General features: G+C 45.8%; 1 protein-coding gene across 2 annotated transcripts in view; it reads left to right on the top strand.

Annotated features, from left to right (window-relative positions):
* The window catches only part of RINT1 (RAD50 interactor 1), a 52,747-nt gene that overhangs the window by 24,150 nt on the left and 14,256 nt on the right, over positions 1 to 14,341 (top strand). For both annotated transcript variants that reach the window (XM_075342570.1, XM_075342569.1), the window contains exons 4-8: positions 6,311 to 6,484; positions 6,595 to 6,747; positions 9,826 to 9,982; positions 10,188 to 10,298; positions 12,040 to 12,265. In XM_075342570.1, the coding sequence (XP_075198685.1) occupies positions 6,311 to 6,484; positions 6,595 to 6,747; positions 9,826 to 9,982; positions 10,188 to 10,298; positions 12,040 to 12,265 (821 nt within the window). The remainder of the gene's footprint in view (positions 1 to 6,310; positions 6,485 to 6,594; positions 6,748 to 9,825; positions 9,983 to 10,187; positions 10,299 to 12,039; positions 12,266 to 14,341) is intronic.

Here is a 14,341-nt window from a genome sequence, read left to right as displayed (position 1 = left end):
TCCACGCAGGAGACCACCAAGTGACACAGTTCGGAATACTGGAGAAGAGTGTCAGTTTTTTTGTTTTCACCACCATGCTGCCAATCGTGATAACTTGTTAGGTGCCTGACAGCTTTGTAAATGTTTTGAGCACAAATGTATTTTCTTTGTCGCTCCATTGGGAGACCCAGACAATTGGGTGTATAGCTTCTGCCTCCGGAGGCCATACAAAGTATTACACTTAAAAGTTTAAATCCCCTCCCCTTCTGCCTATACACCCCCCCGTGCATCACGGGCTCCTCAGTTTTTATGCTTTGTGCGAAGGAGGCTGACATCCACGCATAGCTCCACATCTTAGTCAGCAGCAGCTGCTGACTATGTCGGATGGAAGAAAAGAGGGCCCATATAGGGCCCCCAGCATGCTCCCTTCTCACCCCACTCTGGTCGGCGGTGCTGTTAAGGTTGAGGTACCCATTGCGGGTACATAGGCAGGAGCCACATGCTGTTTTCCTTCCCCATCCCTTAATGGGCTCTGGGTGAAGTGGGATCCTATTCGGTCTCCAGGCACTGAGGCCGTGCTCCCTCCGCAGCCCCTGGGGAATCTGCTGGACAGGAGCCGAGTATCGTCAGGGACAAGGCCCTGCTACTGTGAGGTACTCTGTGTCCCCGTGGGGACCGCGCATGGAGCGCTGGTGCCATATACACTGCAGCACTGCTGGGTGTGTTAGTGCGACGGGGACTACCGCGCAGGCCGCGCTGTGAGGTACTCTGTGTCCCCGTGGGGACCGCGCATGGAGCGCTGGTACCATATACACTGCAGCACTGCTGGGTGTGTTAGTGCGCCGGGGACTACCGCGCCGGCCGCGCTTATATGCCGGCCGCGCTTATAACTTTAGTCCCCGGCTTTTGCGGCCTAGTAGCGCATATTCCCGCCCCCAGGCCTGTCAGTCAGGGGAAGGGCGGGACGCTGCACAGAACGTCAGCGCTGAGGGCTGGAGCATACTCTGTATCCTCCTCCTCCCTCATTCAGCTCAGTGGGGCTCCAGATTCCCGCACTTTCTAGGGCACGCCCTCGGCCCCCTCCTCCCCACAGAACGCCGGCAGCCATTCCTGTCAGCTCTTCTGATGCTGGAGAGGAGAGAAAGCTCTGGGAGGCCCAGGCAGGGAAGCTGGTGATCACACAACCGCTTTGTGCGGTCGGTAAGCAGCACCTGAGGTGCTGGCCCCACTGAGTGCCGGAGTGTATATATATATATATATATATTATATATATATATATATATATATATATATATATATATATATATATATATATATATATATATATATATATATATATATATATATATATATGCTATACATCTACACTGTACGGTCGCACTGTTGATTTTTGGCTATATACCCTCCTGGATTGTGCTCAGAGGAGACAACAGCATGTCGTTCGCAAATAGCAAGGGTGCCAAAGCACAGGCTTACTTTGCAACCTGTACCTCATGTGCGGCTATACTACCGGCAGGTTCCACTGACCCTCATTGTGTGCAATGCTCGGCCCCTGTGGCACTTACTCAGCCGGAGCCTCTGCTACTGGTGGCCCAGGTGGAACCACCTGCTACCACTGTCCAGGTGACAGGGACGGAGTTTGCAGTATTTGCTGACAAACTGTCTGAGAGTATGGATAAATGGTCTGCTAGGATACTAGAAGCCTTACAGTCCAGACCGGTAACTCAGGCCCCGGGCACTGTTCAATCATTGACCCCAGGCCCCCCTCATTTGGAGCTGCAAAGTGCTCCTGGGGTGAACCATGGGTCCCAGGGTGAGGTCTCTGACATGGACCGCAGTCCCAGGCCGCCTAAGCGGGGTCGCTGGGAAATTCCCTCAACTTCATCACATTGTTCAGGGTCTCAGCAGGAGGACTCTCTGGATGATGATGCGGAGGTAGCAGATCAGGATTCTGACCCTGAGACCGCGCTCAACCTGGATACACCTGATGGTGACGCCATAGTGAATGACCTTATAGCAACCATCAATCAGGTGTTGGATATTTCTCCACCAGCTCCTACAATTGAGGAGTCAGCTTCTCAGCAGGAGAAATTCCGTTTCAGATCTCCCAAGCGTCCATTGAGTATGTTTCTGGATCACTCCGACTTCAGAGAGGCAGTCCAGAAACACCGAGCTTGTCCAGATAAGCGTTTTTCCAAGCGCCTTAAGGATACACGTTATCCCTTCCCCCCCCGACGTTGTCAAGGGCTGGGCTCAGTGTCCTAAGGTGGATCCTCCTGTCTCCAGACTGGCGGCTAGATCCATAGTTGCAGTGGAAGATGGGGCTTCACTCAAAGATGCCACTGACAGACAGATGGAACTATGGTTGAAATCCATCTATGAAGCTATCGGCGTGTCTTTTGCTCCAGCATTCGCAGCCGTATGGGCACTCCAAGCTATCTCAGCTTGTCATGCGCAGATTAATGCAGTCACACGTACATCTGCTCCGCAAGTGGTGTCCTTAACCTCTCAGGCGTCGGCGTTTGCGTCCTACGCCATTAATGCTGTCCTGGACTCTACGAGCCGTACGGCGGTAGCATCCGCCAATTCGGTGGCAGTCCGCAGGGCCATGTGGTTACGTGAATGGAAGGCAGACTCCGCTTCCAAAAAGTTCTTAACCGGTTTGCCATTTTCTGGCGACCGCCTGTTTGGTGAACGATTGGACGAAATCATTAAACAATCCAAGGGAAAGGACTCATCCTTACCCCAGTCCAAACCAAACAGACCTCAACCACGGAAGGTACAATCGAGGTTTCGGTCCTTTCGGCCCGCGGGCAGGTCTCAATTCTCCTCGTCCAAAAGGCCTCAAATGGATCAGAGGAACTCCGATTCATGGCGGTCTAAGTCACGTCCTAAAAAGACCGCCGGAGGAACCGCTCCCAAGGCGGCCTCCTCATGACTTTCGGCCTCCTCACACCGCATCCTCGGTCGGTGGCAGGCTTTCCCGCTTTTGCGACACCTGGCTGCCACAGGTCAAAGACCGATGGGTGAGAGACATTCTATCCCACGGTTACAGGATAGAGTTCAGCTCTCGTCCTCCGACTCGATTCTTCAGAACATCTCCGCCCCCCGAGAGAGCCGATGCTCTTCTTCAGGCGGTGTGCACTCTGAAGGCGGAAGGAGTGGTGATCCCTGTTCCTCTTCAGCAACAGGGTCACGGTTTTTACTCCAACTTGTTTGTGGTACCGAAAAAGGACAGATCCTTCCGGCCTGTTCTGGACCTAAAACTGCTCAACAAATGGAATAGCTCCGCTCCGTCATCGCCTCAATGTCCCAAGGAGACTTCCTGGCATCAATCGACATCAAAGATGCTTATCTCCACGTACCGATTGCACCAGAGCATCAGCGCTTCCTGCGTTTCGCCATAGGGGACGAACACCTTCAGTTCGTGGCACTGCCTTTCGGCCTGGCGACAGCACCACGGGTCTTCACCAAGGTCATGGCAGCAGTGGTAGCAGTCCTACACTCTCAGGGACACTCGGTGATCCCTTACTTAGACGATCTGCTGGTCAAGGCACCCTCTCAAGTGGCATGCCAACGCAGCCTGGACGTCGCTCTGGAGACTCTCCAGAGTTTCGGGTGGATCATCAATTTTCCAAAGTCAAATCTGACACCGGCCCAATCACTGACATATCTTGGCATGGAGTTTCATACTCTCTCAGCGATAGTGATGCTTCCGCTGGACAAGCAGTGTTCACTACAAACAGGGGTGCAATCTCTCCTTCAAGGCCAGTCACACCCCCTGAGGCGCCTCATGCACTTCCTAGGGAAGATGGTAGCAGCAATGGAGGCAGTTCCTTTTGCGCAGTTTCATCTGCGTCCACTTCAATGGGACATTCTCCGCAAATGGGACAGGAAGTCGACGTCCCTCGACAGGAACGTCTCCCTTTCACGGGCAGCCAAGGCTTCCCTTCAGTGGTGGCTTCTCCCCACTTCTCTGTCGAAGGGGAAATCCTTCCTTCCCCCATCATGGGCTGTGGTCACGACGGACGCAAGCCTGTCAGGGTGGGGAGTGGTCTTTCTCCACCACAGGGCTCAGGGAACCTGGAGTCCGACAGAGTCCTCTCTTCAGATCAATGTTCTGGAGATAAGGGCAGTGTATCTTGCCCTAAAGGCGTTCCAGCCGTGGCTGGAAGGCAAGCAGATCCGAATTCAGTCGGACAACTCCACAGCGGTGGCATACATCAACCACCAAGGGGGAACACGCAGTCGGCAAGCCTTCCAGGAAGTCCGGCGGATTCTGATGTGGGTGGAAGCCACGGCCTCCACCATATCCGCAGTTCACATCCCGGGCGTAGAAAACTGGGAAGCACACTTTCTCAGTCGCCAGGGCATGGACGCAGGGGAATGGTCCCTTCACCCGGACGTGTTTCAGGAGATCTGTCGCCGCTGGGGGATGCCGGACGTCGACCTAATGGCGTCCCGGCACAACAACAAGGTCCCAACATTCATGGCACGGTCTCTAGATCAGAGCTCTGGCGGCAGACGCCTTAGTTCAGGATTGGTCGCAGTTTCAACTTCCTTATGTGTTTCCTCCTCTGGCACTGTTGCCCAGAGTGTTACGCAAGATCAGGTCCGACTGCCGCCGCGCCATCCTCGTCGCGCCAGACTGGCCGAGGAGGTCGTGGTACCCGGATCTGTGGCATCTCACGGTGGGCCAACCGTGGGCACTACCAGACCGACCAGACTTGCTGTCTCAAGGGCCGTTTTTCCATCTGAATTCTGCGGCCCTCAACCTGACTGTGTGGCCATTGAGTCCTGGATCCTAGCGTCTTCAGGGTTATCTCAAGAGGTCATTGCCACTATGAGACAGGCTAGGAAACCAACGTCTGCCAAGATCTACCACAGGACGTGGAGGATATTCCTATCTTGGTGCTCTGATCAGGGTGTTTCTCCCTGGCCATTTGCCTTGCCCACTTTTCTTTCCTTCCTTCAATCCGGATTGGAAAAAGGGTTGTCGCTCGGCTCTCTTAAGGGACAAGTCTCAGCGCTCTCTGTGTTTTTTCAGAAGCGCCTAGCCAGACTTCCACAGGTACGCACGTTCCTGCAGGGGGTTTGTCACATAGTCCCTCCTTACAAGCGGCCGTTAGAACCCTGGGATCTGAACAGGGTGCTGATGGCTCTTCAGAAGCCACCTTTCGAGCCAATGAGGGATATTTCTCTGTCACGCCTTTCGCAGAAAGTGGCCCTCCTAGTGGCAGTCACATCACTTCGGAGAGTGTCTGAGCTAGCAGCGCTGTCATGCAAAGCCCCTTTCCTGGTGTTTCACCAGGACAAGGTGGTTCTGCGTCCGGTACCGGAATTTCTCCCTAAGGTGGTATCCCCCTTTCATCTCAATCAGGATATCTCCTTACCCTCTTTTTCTCCTCATCCAGTTCATCAGTGTGAAAAGGATTTGCACTCGTTAGATCTGGTGAGAGCACTCAGACTCTACGTTTCTCGTACGGCGCCCCTGCGCCGCTCGGATGCACTCTTTGTCCTTGTCGCTGGCCAGCGTAAAGGGTCACAAGCTTCCAAATCAACCCTGGCTCGGTGGATCAAGGAACCAATTCTTGAAGCTTACCGATCTTCTGGGCTTCCGGTTCCCTCAGGGCTGAAAGCCCATTCTACCAGAGCCGTGGGTGCGTCCTGGGCTTTGCGGCACCAGGCTACGGCTCAGCAGGTGTGTCAGGCGGCTACCTGGTCGAGCCTGCACACTTTCACGAAACCCTATCAGGTGCATACCTATGCTTCGGCGGATGCCAGCCTAGGTAGGCAAGTCCTTCAGGCGGCGGTTGCCCACCTGTAGGAAAGGGCCGTTTTACGGCTTTATTACGAGGTATTATTTTACCCACCCAGGGACTGCTTTTGGACGTCCCAATTGTCTGGGTCTCCCAATGGAGCGACAAAGAAGAAGGGAATTTTGTTTACTTACCGTAAATTCCTTTTTCTTCTAGCTCCAATTCGGAGACCCAGCACCCGCCCCTGTTCCCTTCGGGCTGTTGTTCTTTGTGTACACATGTTGTTCATGTTGAATGGTTTCAGTTCTCCGAAATTCCTTCGGATTGCATTTACTTTAAACCAATTTATAACTTTTCCTCCTTCTTGCTTTTGCACCAAAACTGAGGAGCCCGTGATGCACGGGGGGTGTATAGGCAGAAGGGGAGGGGCTTTACACTTTTAAGTGTAATACTTTGTGTGGCCTCCGGAGGCAGAAGCTATACACCCAATTGTCTGGGTCTCCCAATTGGAGCTAGAAGAAAAGGAATTTACGGTAAGTAAACAAAATTCCCTTCTTTTTTTTTGCTTTCAGTGACAACATTCAACAACATCTAATGACCAATAATGTGGCCGAAGCTGCCAGTACCTTGGTGTCTATGACGGAACACGCTATTAAGCTCCAGGATTCCTCATGCATTCATCTATTGAAATTTATGACCTCTACAGTTCAGTTCTGGCACAAAATACTGAAGGACAAATTAACAAGGTAAAGTGTGATGCCTCTTACCACAATAGTCTCGGTGTTTTATTATATAGTGTACTGTTAGCAGTATTGTAATGTCACTGAGCTAATACTTCAGTTTTCCTTTGGTGCAGCGACTTTGAAGAAGTGTTAAGTCAGTTACACTGGCCTTTTATTGGTCCTCTTCAGCCACCGACACCAGTGTCATCATCAGCATCTGGGAGTGTAGCAGACGTCTACGCTAGCTTGGAAATGCTCTTCACTCAACTCCTAAAGCTTCAGATTTCGTATCCTTTATAAACTATATACAAGTTACTATAGTTTATAGACTTTGAATAAAGTTTTGCTTTCCACGACGTTTCCCCACAATTGACATTTAGCACCTGTCTGCATGATATGTGATAAATATGTGAATTTTGGGGCCCCCACCGATAATCATTAGGATGGGGTTGCTTATTACTCCTCACTCTGACTGCTTGACTGGAGAGGTGGTCAAGCATTGATGCTGCTGTACCGTCCGCTTCATTACAGAACAGCACTTATTGTTTCTAGCAACCCCCTAGCAAATCAAATAACTGGCATGACGGATGCAGGCTTCCTTCAAACACCCCCCCCCCCCATTCAAAACTACTCATCGCTGCTAATGTGATGACAAAAATCTAGAAAGTCACCTTTTTTCTTTTTTTTTCCTTTTCTTTAATTCTGCTCCCTGAATATTTCATGTAGAGCTTTGATACTTCTTACATTCTGGATTTTAATGTTCATATCTAAGGTCCCAGCCATGATATACAGTGTTTGCTGTGGCAGATATTTAAATTTGTTGTATATTACATATAACTATGCCAGCGAAAGGGTTAGAACAGGAAGCAAACTTATCTGACTCTAACGCTATATTCACACAGTGCTTTTTTTGCATTTTTTTTTTCATCAGTTTACAGTACCAGCAAAACTTATGAGATAGCAGAAATCGCATACATATACAGACACTTGTTTTTTGTTTTTTTGTGCTGCTTTTGTGATTAATGAAACTAATTTTCTGTAAACATACTGTAGATTGATCTTCACCTTCTGCCTTTCTGCTCTCTGCTTCTTCTATCTTCCCTCTCCTTCCCTTATCGACTTTCCCCTTTCCCTCTCTTTACGTTAGAGTCAAGACAGAATCCGCTTCTTGCATTCGACATAGATACTATGTTTATGTCTTATACTTTTTGAAAATCAATAAAGATTGTTATAAAAAATAACATACTGTAGACAAATGACACACCAAATATGAAGCTTTCTTTAGACGAGCAGGTTTTGCTGCAGAAAAAAATGTAGCAAAAACGCAATGTGTGAACATACCCTAATATTCACTTTGTTCACATAGTACAGCTTTGCAGTTTTTCCATGTACTCTTTTAAAGGCTTTCAAATGAATGCTGTACTCTCCTTTTCAGCAGCAGTGTGTGTGTGTGTGTGTGTGTATATATATATATGTATATATATAATGTGTGTGTGTGTGTATGTATATATGTATATAATATATATATATATATATATATATATATATATATATATTATGCACACAGACACGCACGCACACGGAACAGAAAGTATTCAGACCCCTTGAAATTTTTCACTCTTTCATTGCAGCCATTTGGTGAATTCAAAAAAGTTCATTTTTTTTCTCATTAATGTACACTCTGATCCCCATCTTGACAGAAAAAAAAACAGATGTAGACATTTTTGCACATTTATTAAACAAGAAAAACTGAAGTATCACATGGTCCTAAGTATTCAGACCCTTTGCTCAGTATTGAGTAGAAGCACCCTTTTGAGCTAGTACAGCCATGAGTCTTCTTGGGAATGATGCAACAAGTTTTTCACACATGGATTTGGGGATCCTCTGCCATTCTTCCTTGCAGATCCTCTCCAGTTTCATCAGGTTGGATGGTGAATGTTGGTGGACAGCCATTTTCTGGTCTCTCCAGAGATGCTCAATTGAGTTTAGGTGAAGGCTCTGGCTGGGCCAGTCAAGAATGTTCACAGAGTTGTTCTGAAGCCACTCCTTTTGTTATTTTAGCTGTGTGCTTGGGGTCATTGTCTTGTTGAAAGTTGAACCTTTGGCCAAGTCTGAGGTCCAGAGCACTCTGGAAGAGGTTTTCTTTCAGGATATCTCTATACCACATTCATCTTTCAATTACAACCAGTCATCATGTCCCTGCAGCTGAAAAACACCCCATAGCATGATCCTGCCACCATGTTTCACTGTTGGGATTGTATCGGGCAGGTAATGAGCAGTGCCTGGTTTTATCCACACATACCGCTTAGAATTATCACCAAACGTTCTATCTTCCTCTCATCAGACCAGAGAATCTTATTTCTCATAGTCTGGGAGTCCTTCATGTCTTTTTTTGCACACTTTATGCGGGACTTCATATGTCTTGCACTGAGGAGAGGCTTCTGTTGGGCCACTCTTCCATAAAGGCCTGACTGGTGGAGTGCTGCAGTGATAGTTGACTTTGTGGAACTTTCTCTCATCTTCCTACTGCATCTCTGGAGCTCAGCCACAGTGATCCTGGGGTTCCTCTTTACCTCTATCACCAACGATTGCTCAGTTTGGCTGGACGGCCAGGTCTAGGAATAATTCCGGTGGTCCCAAACTTCTTCCCTTTAAGGATTATGGAGGCCACTGTGCTCTTAGGATCCTTGAGTACTGCAGAAATTCTTTTGTAATCTTCGCCAGATCTGTGCTTTGCCACAATTCTGTATCTGAGCTCCTTGGGCAGTGTGCATGCACTGTGAGCTGTGAGGTCTTATATAGACAGGTGTGAGCCTTTCCAAATCAAGTCCTTCTCAGCTTAATTAAACACAGCTGGATTCCAATAAAGGAGTAGAACCATCTCAAGGATGATCACAAGGAAATAGACAGCATGTGACTTAGATATGAGTGTTTGAGCAAAGGGTCTGAATACTTATGATCATGTGATATTTCAGCTTTTCTTTAATAAATTTGCAAAAATTTCTACATTTGTTTTTTTTCAGTCAAGACGGAGTTCAGAATGTACATTAATGTGAAAAAAATGAACTTTTTTGAATTTACCAAATGGCTGCAATGAAAATAGTGAAGTTTAAAGGGGTCTGAATACTTTCCGTACATATTTGTGTTTTTAAAAATCCAGCATGTAAGCGTAATGACTTTTCGTCTGACCTTCAGCATTTCTGAGTCAGTCGTGCATGATTGAAATCATACCGTGTCTAATACTTGCTATCTGTGGATCGTTCAGGTTCCCTTTAACACTGAATGGTTGTTGCTGTTGTATAGCTGTAAATAACTGGTGTATTGGATAAATGCTGATTTGATATTCCTTAAAATGTATCTCCTAGAGATGAATTAATAAGTAAACCTAAACAGGTGCCTGAGAAATATTCTCTTCCAGCATCCCCTCCTATCATTCTTCCCATCCAAATTATGCTGTCTCCTCTGCAGAAAAGGTTCCGCTATCATTTTTCTGGAAACAGACAGACGAATGTTTTAAGTAAGGTGAGGACTATTTATTTCCTATCCGCTCATCAGGACTCATACTGATTCATGTCTCCATTGTAGATTAATATGATCTGTTTGCTTTGTGATGGATTGCTTAAAAAAAATGGAAGCAATTGCATAAGAATAAACAGAGCCTAAATTAAAAGCATGTGGACGTGTTTTTTGGTGTAACGCTTTAATATCTTTCCTGTTTGTCACTCAGCCTGAATGGTACCTTACCCAGGTTCTCATGTGGATCGGAAACCACACAAAATTTTTAAATGAAAAGATTCAGCCAATTCTGAAGAGTTCAAGATCCACTGTGAATGCAAAGGTAACATATTGAGATTGCAGCAATGTTAGTGGAGGTTATGACTGAACTGTACGCAAGGTTTATATGTCTGCTTTAGAACAGGTTCACACGGCTGCATTTTTGGTTTTAGTGCTATCTGCCAAAAAAAAATAAAAAACTGCACTAGTCCAATGTTATTAACCCCTTAACGACCCATGACGTACTGGGTACGTCATGGATCGTGTGCCGTTAAGCCCCGCCCCCTGCCGCGGGCAGGCGGCGGCGATCCGCGCACATAATAGCTGTTTTCAACAGCTGACATGTGTGCCTGCTAGCCGCGGGTGGAATCTCTTCCACCCGCGGCCATTAATCCCTTACATAGCGCTGCCAAAATCTGGCAGCGATATGTATATGCGCGCCGCCATGACAGTCACTTACCCCGCCCCCACCGGAAGTCACGTGACATGATCACGTGACTTTCGGTGGTTGCCATGGTAGCACAGGGTCATGTGATGAAGCCTGTAGCTAACATGACTCACTTCCTCTCAATGCCGGAATACAGCCGGCATTGAAAGTGAAGCAGCAAATCTGCAGTTCTCAGCTCTGTAGCTGATCGCTATAGCCCCCTAGGGGGACTAGTAAAATAAAAAAAAAAGTTTTAAAAAATTAAAAAAAAATAAAAAAACCTAAAAGCTCAAATCACCCCCCTTTCACCCCATTGAAAGTTAAAGGGTTAAAAAAATAAAAAATATACACATATTTGGTATCGCCGCGTTCAGAAATGCCGATCTATCAAAATATAAAATCAATTAATCTGATCAGTAAATGGTGTAGCGGCAAAAAAATTCCAAACGCCAAAATTACGTTTTTTGGTCGCCGCAAATTTTGCGCAAAATGCAATAACAGGCGATCAAAACGTAGCATCTGCGCAAAAATTGTACCATTAAAAACGTCAGGTCGAGACGCAAAAAGTAAGCAGTCACTGAGCCTCAGATCCCGAAAAATAAGAACGCTACGGGTTTTGGAAAATGGCGCAAAACGTGCGCCACTTTTTTTTGGACAAGCTTGTGAATTTTTTTTTAACCCCTTAAACACAAGTAAACCTATACATGTTTGGTGTCTACAAACTTGCACTGACATGAGGCATCACATAGATACATCAGTTTTACCATATAGTGAATAAAATATCCCAAAAACTATTGTACGATCACACTTTTTTTGCAATTTTTCCGCACTTGGAATTTTTTTGCCGTTTTCCAGTACACTATATGGTACAACTTATGGTTTCATTTATAAGTGCAACTCGTCCCGCAAAAAACAAGCCCTTACATGGCAAGATTGATGGAAAAATAAAAAAGTTACGTCTCTCGGAAGAAGGGGAGCAAAAAACAAAAACGCAAAAACGGAAAGTGCCCGGGGTCTGAAGGGGTTAAATGGGAAAACCCAATTGCAGCATGTTCATAATTTCCTCTGAAATCAGGTGAGACGCGCCCATTCAAGTCTATGGGTTTGAGGAAAAAATGCCACAGTATAGCATCTGATATTTCTGGATAGATTACCATCCTGTAACATAGGAAACTGTAGATGGTCCTGTAAATTATTAAACTCTGCTAGACAGTAGATCGTGGGGTGAACGCATTAGTTATTTTCTATGGACATAAAATACCAGAATCATTTTGTAAGTGTGTTTAGTAGGTTGGTCACAAATGGCTTAGTTAATGTATTTCTAGCCTTATATACAAAATGCATATGAGCTAACAGTGTCTGCTTGTCATTTCTGCAGATGGAATTTACTCGAGGACTTGTCATGCTGGTACTGGAGAAGTTGTCTATTGACATTCCTTGTTTGTTGTATGATGACGTCCTTTTCTGTCACCTTGTGGATGAGGTACTCTTGTTTCAAAGGGAACTCCACACAGCACATGGATATCTAAGCAGCCTGCCAAATTGCATGCACATCCTTTCAGAGGACACTTTCTTTCAGCGATGGCTGACAGTGGAAAGAAAATGTAAGAGGAGAATATATGCAGTAACTTTATGCCGCTTCTGACATTGCAGTAACCTACGGTACTGTGCAAAAATTTTAGGCAGGTGTGGAAAAAAATTCTGGAAAGTATTAATAGTTTATTAATTAATAAAATGGAAACTCAATGAACAGCGGAACCTGAATCAAATCAATATTTGGTGTGACCACCCTTTACCCTCAAAACAGCATCAGTTCCTCTAGGCACACTTGCACAAAAATTTTGAAAGGAAGGTTGTTCCAAACATCTTGGAGAAATAACGACAGATCTTCTATGAATGGAGGCTTGGACAAATGTTTCTCCATGTAGTCCCAGGCAGACTTGATGATATAGACAACAGGGCTCTGTGGGCGCTTAATTGTCACTTCTGGGACACCTTGGTCTTCTCTACAATGAAGATACTTCTTGATGACATTGGCTGTATGTTTGGGGCTGTTCTGTTTCAGAATACATTAAGAGCCAATCAAAGGCCTAACTAATGGTATTGCTGCCTGAATTTTTCAGCATTGAGGACACCATTAATCCTGATCACAATCCCAACTCCATTTGCTGAAATGCAGCACCCAACTTCCAAGGAATCACAACCTTGGTTCACGGTTGCCTGCAGACACTCATTATAGGGCCACTCACTCTCCAGCCTTTTGGTGAACAAACTGCCATCAGTAGCAACAAAGTACTTCACATTTTGACTCCTCAGTCCAGAGCACTTGCTGCCATTTTTTTTGCCCCAGTTTCTGTATTCATGTTTAGTTGAGTCATGTTGCCTGGTTTCTATGTTAAGGTATGGCTTTTTGTCCACAATTCTTCCATGAAGCCCACTTTTGGTCAGACTTCCCCGAATAGTGACTGAGTGTAGCAGGGTCCCACTGGTAGCTGCTGTTTCTCAGCTAATGGCAATGCTGGGGACATCTTCCGATTTCAAAAGTAAGCGTGATTTGTCCTTCATCTGATGCACTAAGTTTCCTTGGCCAACTATTGCATCTGTGGTCCTCAATGTTGCACATTGCACAGCACAGCCTAAAACCCCAGTCTGCTTTGAATTCTTTGCCTGGGAGAGACTGATTTAGTATAACTACCTTGTGTCTTGTTGCTGTGTCAAGTCTTGCCATGGTGTATGACCTGAGACATGAAACTGTCTTCCGCAACCTCACCTTTTGTAGCAGAGTTTGGCTGTTCCTTACCCATTTTTAAGCCTTCCACATAGCTATTTCAGTTGATGAGTGTGTTTTAACCTTATTGTGAAAATTATGATTATAATCAGATATTTGATATAATTATCTAATCATACACCTGACCACAATCCTACAAAATCCCTACATTTGTGCAAGTGTACCTAGAAGAATTGATGCTATTTTGAAAGCAAGCGTAGCCTCGCCCGATAATTATTTGATTTAGAATTCTCTTGTTCATTTATTTTTGTATGTTTTAATTGATCAAAATAAGATAACACTTCTGTTTTTTAAACCATTTTTTCAAACCTGCTTAAATTTTTTGCACAGTACTGTAGGTGGTGGTGATAAAATGTACAGCTCATATATTGTGCTTACTAACCTGGGCCCATTGAACATTGTGAAGCATTTAACTTTAGTTGTAAAGCCTGTGTTAAGTGTTGGGTGGATGGTTATCAGTTCTAGGATTATGAAGAAAACTGAAATAATATTTGAAGGGAATCTGTCAGCAGGTTTTTGCTACCTCATCTGAGAGCAGCATTATGTAGGCAAGTAGATTTTGAATCTAATGATGTATCCCTTAGATTACTGGCTGCAGCCATTGTGACACAATCTGAATTTTTAGGTTTAGTAACTTAGGTGTGCCCAAGGAGCTGTCCCCGCCCACACCAGGATTTCTATAGAGATTGTTCATTGACAGTGAGTTGTCAATGACAGCAGGGGGCATGTCGGACAACTCTGCACATGAGTTTCTAGTCCTATATTAAGGGTATTGCTGCTTAAACAAGTAGCAAATAAAAGATTGGACTGTGACAACACAGGTATGGCTGCACTTTGTGTTAACCCTTGCAGCATGCTGGCTTCAGCTTAGATAGCAAAAACCTGCTGACAG

The sequence above is a fragment of the Anomaloglossus baeobatrachus genome, chromosome 4 (genome assembly GCF_048569485.1).
Source record: "Anomaloglossus baeobatrachus isolate aAnoBae1 chromosome 4, aAnoBae1.hap1, whole genome shotgun sequence".
In the NCBI taxonomy this organism is placed as follows: domain Eukaryota; kingdom Metazoa; phylum Chordata; class Amphibia; order Anura; family Aromobatidae; genus Anomaloglossus; species Anomaloglossus baeobatrachus.
The sequence above is the reverse complement of the archived record's forward strand: the minus strand, read 5'-3'. Positions and strand labels throughout refer to the sequence as shown.